This window comes from Anabrus simplex, chromosome 12 (assembly GCF_040414725.1).
Source record: "Anabrus simplex isolate iqAnaSimp1 chromosome 12, ASM4041472v1, whole genome shotgun sequence".
NCBI classification, from domain to species: domain Eukaryota; kingdom Metazoa; phylum Arthropoda; class Insecta; order Orthoptera; family Tettigoniidae; genus Anabrus; species Anabrus simplex.
In genome coordinates, this window is record NC_090276.1 from 42,727,447 (window position 1) to 42,733,446 (window position 6,000).

General features: G+C 42.6%; 1 protein-coding gene across 1 annotated transcript in view; it reads left to right on the forward strand.

Annotated features, from left to right (window-relative positions):
- Positions 1–4,825, forward strand: part of LOC136884198 (hemolymph lipopolysaccharide-binding protein) — a 31,291-nt gene extending 26,466 nt beyond the window's left edge. The window contains exon 3 of the mRNA XM_067156242.2: positions 4,397–4,825. Within this exon, the coding sequence (XP_067012343.2) occupies positions 4,397–4,551 (155 nt within the window). The 3' untranslated portion in view covers positions 4,552–4,825. The remainder of the gene's footprint in view (positions 1–4,396) is intronic.
- Positions 4,826–6,000: the final 1,175 nt, after the last annotated feature.

Here is a 6,000-nt window from a genome sequence, read left to right on the forward strand (position 1 = left end):
ATGAGATATATGGATATATGCATAATCGAGGATTCGTTGGATATCGTCGATCCTTTCTCCGAAACGATGACACAGTGGGCTGCTTGATCTTCCTTTCCAAGACCAACATGTGCATTAAGTTCGCCGGCGATAATCAGGTAGCCTTCTAGAGCAGGGCCTCTCAAACGTCCAAAATCTCACGCGTGCAAAACGAGATGTAGAGGTTCTGTGCACCGTGCATTGGACCGACTCGGCTCGGTTCGGACCAGCGTTTTGTCTCGGGACAACTCGGCTAAGCTCCGCTCGGATGGTGAGGTGCTGCAGAACGAGTGAGGAAAGGGGAAGTATGTGGAGCAAGAGAGACAGACGAAGGGAAAGAGAGAGACAGAGATGTTGCTCAAAATCGAGAAGTGTGGGATCTGCACACTGTTTGACCTATAGTTCATTCCATGTTAAGAAAACAGTATTGCTCTTATGACAACAGGGTTGCCATATCGAACGGCTCTTCTCCACACCATCACGGGAAAACGGCGGCACATAAATTTGTGAAATTCAGTACTTAAGTTCAAGATGAAAAGCAGAAGATTTTTTTTTAAACTAAAGGGTATGGTGGGGGTGCGAGTTAAAGGGTCTATTTATTGTTTGTATAGAATCAGAGGTAAACTACGGCACATAAAATACCCCAGCATTGAAATATAGGGCAATTTTTTCTTGCTAGTGGCTTTACGTCGCACAGACACATTTAGGTCTTATGGCGACGATGGGATAGGGAAGGCCTACGAGTTGCAAGGAAGCGTCCGTTGCCTTAATTAAGGTACAGCCCCAGCATTTGCCTGGTGTGAAAATAGGAAACCACGGAAAACCATCTTCAGGGCTGCCGACAGTGGGATTCGAACCCACTATCTCCCGGATGCAAGGTCACAGCCGCGCGGCCCCTAACCGCATGGCCAACTCGCCCGGTGTAAGGCAAATTGGGGGAGAAAATAGAAAAATATTTTTTTACGAGCTCGAGGGGTGAGAGATGCTTTTAATTGTATTTAATAAATTTCCCCACGCAACGTGGAGCACTACTGTGCTGTCATATCGCTCACAAAAAACAAGAACAGCTAAATAATAACAAAACCAACCGCAAATAAAACGCAAGGCATCATTTTTATCAGTACAAGTTACGCCATGACGTATCGCTGCACACCACAACACGAAAATCTTCAGTAACAACTTCTATACACTACGAAAATAATAGATCACACACAAATACTAAGCAATATACAACCAACTCTCACTCAACACAAGGCAAGTACGCACTGATCCAAAGCCTAAAAACACACATGCAACAACAAAAATACTGTAGATGACTTCACTACAGAACTGAGCTGCCAGCGGATCACAGAATGAGGGACTAAACGATTATTGTACAGAGGAACACAGATGGAAAATGAAGGGAGGTAATGAAGCGATGGCTGTTCCTGCCATTGTGCTACCTCCCTACGTATATATATGAAAAAGAAAATGTTATGTGGTCATTTCAATAACTCACGGGCAAAAATGCCTCATCATTTTTATCTGTCTTTCATAATACATTACAAACTACTGTATAATATCCTTTAATCACGAGGAATTGTGAATGTCTCAGAGGGGCTGCGTTCACTCCTTGTAGGTCCATAAGAGCTGTACTGTTTTCTTGACGTGGAATGAGCTTATAGTTATTTGCCCGCCGGAATACTTACAGCTTCACTATGAGTGACTCGTGGTTTACTATCTGTATAATACTACTTGGGGAGAAAATTATTTCACCTTCTGTACACCGGTCTTCGCATGTTCTCCCCCTGTGGGTGGGGGCGGTAGAATAACACACACGGTATCCCCTGACTGTCGTAAGAGGCGATTAAAAGGGCCTCAGGGGTGACAACGGGACCCTCAGATTAGTCCTGGCATTGCTTCCACTTACTTGTGCCAGGCTCCTCACTTTCATCTATCCTATCCGACCTCCCTTGGTCAACTCTTGTTCGTTTCCGACCCCGACGCTATTAGGTTTGCGAGGGCTACGGAGCCTTTCATTTTCACGCCTTTCGTGGCCCTTGTCTTCTTTTGGCCGATACCTTTATTTTTCGAAGTGTCGGATCCCTTACATGTTTCCCCTCTGATTACTGTTATATAGAGGATGGTTGCCTAGTTGTACTTCCTCTTAAAACAATAATCACCACCACCACCTCACCACCGAACATGTCCTCGGACACTCCCGGCACTAAAAGCTATACGTCATTTCATTTCACCTCATCATTTCCCAGTACTCAGTAGGTCCTCTATATTTATACAATCTATGTACCAGACTAGTTATTTACCTGCCGGCATATTTGCAATACTTACAGCTCCACTATGAGTGACTTGTGGTTTTCTATCTGTGTAATACTACTTGGGGAGCAGATTATTTCACCTTCTGTACACCGGTCTTCGCATGTACTCCTCATCCCATTTTGACTCCATATTTCAAATTTAGTGGTACTTTGCGTTTATATCTTTCGCTTGTTGTGTATTCATCCATCCATCCATCCATCCATCCATCCTGAAAACAACCTTCTCTTCTGCACCTACGGCTGGTCTCGTCTACTGATGTCCTGAGATCGTCGATGCACGCATGTCATCACAACACTCCTTCGACTTCTGCCTATTTCAGTTATTTCTGCCCTGGTTTGCCTGCCGTGGAACTGACCTTCCTGACACATCAGGGCCTTCTTCCATTCCCTGCAGCTGCTTGGCGAGTCAAGTTCTGCTCCAAAAATCTGTTATCACTGTCAATCTGTTTCTCTTATCGGTTGGCCGCCAGGCGCACCCAGCTTATCTGCCTCCCTCTGACTCATCACTTCCCGTTACACAGCGCAGCGATAGCACGGGATTTGCCCGCACTTCGCAGTTCAGGTCCGTGCTTAGAACGTGTATTAAGTGTTGATCTGTCGCTCCAACTGTTCTCCAGTTGTGAAGTGTTAATTCGGGGTATAATTCTCATAATGCCTCCACATGTGTACACGATGGAGGAAATGGTATTTACGAACGATAATTATGTGAAAACAGAGTCTTGCAGGGAAGTCGTTAGGCAATTTTTAACACAATTTCCAGGTGTACGCCTTCCACATAGAGGGATCCTGCGGAAACTCGTAAACAAATTGAGAGGAACTCGATAAAAAAATGAAATGTTAAGAAACGTGTACTTAACGAGGAAAAAGTAGGCCGAATTAAATCGCAGAAAGATTAGAACATAGCCTACAAAATCCCTAAGACGACTTGGACAAGAAGCGGGGGTTTCGAAGAGTTCAGCTTGGCGGACTACGAAAATGTTAAAATTGAAACCATACTAGGTAACTGTAGTGCACGAACTGCATCCACGTTTTTGTAATTGGATGTTGCGAAATATTCATGATGAAATAATTGATCCACGCTTAATATTTTTCTCTGATGAGCTTATTTTCTTAATTTTTAATTACTAACTAGCAGTTTCCCGCTGGCTCCGCCCGCAATGTACAAAGTATGGTGTTGTTCGTTACTATTCTCACGGATGTATATTTGCAAAGTTTCGAGTTAATGAAATAAAGCACATGATCTGCTGTAGTAATAGAATGTAATATTATGTCAACAAAACACTTGAAAATACATCACACAAAGAAATTGAATTAAACCTTCCTTGGAACAACATTACGCGTCGAACTGTTAAAAAGTCCTTCAAAGATCTTTGTCTTGGAGACAAATGTACTCATAACTTTTCTCAGAATCTACCAATTTAAGTAGTTATTACCTACAAAGAAAGCGCTTGATCCACTGAGGGTTTTTAGACCAAAACGAACTGCGCATCTCAATTAGAACGAAAGATATGATTGCTTCAATGAGAAAAATTTTTGGATGTCAAATTGAATGTGTACTCATAACTTTCCTCAGAATAAATCAATTTGAATGGTTAAGAGCTGAAATAAAAGAGCTTGATCCACTGAGTGTTCTTAGATCAAAACGAACTCTGTACCTCAATTAGAACCAAAGATATGATTGCTTCAAAGAGGCAAAAATATTTAAAACAAATAATTTGAGGAAGGTGGAAGTTAAGTGATTTATAGTACCTGATGACAAATCTGCGCGTGAATACCTCTCAGTTTAAAAATGAAGGAAATGGACCGGATAGAATGGCCGGACGGACTGACTTTAGTTTTCATAAAAAAAATTAATATACCGGTATAGATTTTCTTAATTGTAATTGTTATCTCATGTCATGCACGGATAAAGTGAGCGAAGTGATGTCCTTGTTGCTACGCCGCGGAGCGGGCAGTGATGAGTCAACGGGAGGCAGATAAGCTGGGCGCGCCTGCCGGCCAATCGATGAGAGAAACTCACTGTATGTGCTTACTGATACTATTTTCAATTATGATTGTTTCAGGATTACCCTTGTCTTACACCGGTTTCGAAACGTGGACTGATGGATATCCTGTTGGTACAAATACATTCAACTGTGGCTGTATCCATCGCTCAGGAGGTTTATGTGACCACATCTGTAACGCTAGCATCCCTTTCATATGCGAAAAGTTCGATTAACGCTCCAGAATAAATGACATTTAAACAGACAGAGAGCTGTGTGATGTGGAGGAAATGAGAATCAGTATGGAGGTTCTGTACTGAATCGTTCGTTTACGGAAGGAGTTCGCTGCGGGCAGGACTGTCAACTTAGTGTTCCCAATCCAGTCACACTGAAATCCCTACCCTCAACTTAAACATAATACCAACTCATTTATATTTTAAATTGTTTTACCAAGATTTATCTAAGAAATGCATTATGTTTTAATAAACCATTCACTCATTATCTTCATAAGTTATCTTACTCACTTCTGAACGTCGTGACCATTGCTATATCTACAATATTTGGGTCCTCCTGCCAAAATTAATGAAAGACCCATACATTAGAATAATTTTGCTGTCAAATAATGGAAATATCAAGTAACTAGGCTTATCTTATTTAATTGCTCACTGTTTATATTAATATCAGCACAGGATTCCTCTAAAATTACAGAATCACCATCGCTCAGACTACATCTGTAACGCTAGCAATTCTTTCTTCTCCGAAAAATTCCTCCAACGATCCAGAACATATGCCATTTAACCATACAGAGAGCTGAGAGATGCGAAGAAAATGAGAATCAACATGGAGGTTCTGTACTGCCTCGCTCGTTTGCAAATACATACGACGTGTGTTCAAAAAGAAACAGATCTTTTGAAATAGCGCGCCAACCGGCTGAGGGAGCACCCTGCGGCTACTGAGTGCACGCAGCAGCAGATTTAGACAACAAACTGTCATTTGTCGCGTTTCGATCTGATCGTTAGTTGGCGAGCTAGAGCCACTGAAGTGAATACGTGCAGAGGCTGTTCGTCGGATTAGTGCCAAAGTGACAATGAAAGAGATTGAAGAACAAAGCGTGTGTGTAAAATGTTGTTCCAACTTGGCAAAACTTTGTTTCAGTATCATGTCTTCGTGAAAGGTGCAGTCGTCGCACGCACGAGTCGGTCAAAGATCACGGTGATGTTGCTCGTGTTTTTATGACTGGAAAGGCATTGTCCATGAGGAATTTGTACTATGCAGTCAGATGATAAACGAGGAAGTCTACCTGGAATTCTAGGATGATAAACGAGGAAGTCTACCTGGAATTCTAGCACGTTTGCGGGATACTGTGCGCAGGAAGAGGCCTGAATTATGGGAAAACCAGACTTGAATGTTGCATCATCACAATGTGTTGGCTCACGCGTCGTTCCTTGTCCACTGCTATCTAGCACAACATCACAGTCCCGCTGTGGCCCATCCACCGTATTCTCCCGACTTAGCCCCAGCAGACTTTTTCCTGTTACCCAAACTTAAAACAGCGTTGAAAGGACGTCGTTTCCAAACCATAGGGGAGATTCAGGAAAATGCGACAAGAGACCTACGTGCCATCCCAGAAAGTGCATTCCAGGAGGCTTTCCAAAAATGGAAGAAGCGGTGAGAAAGGTGTATTG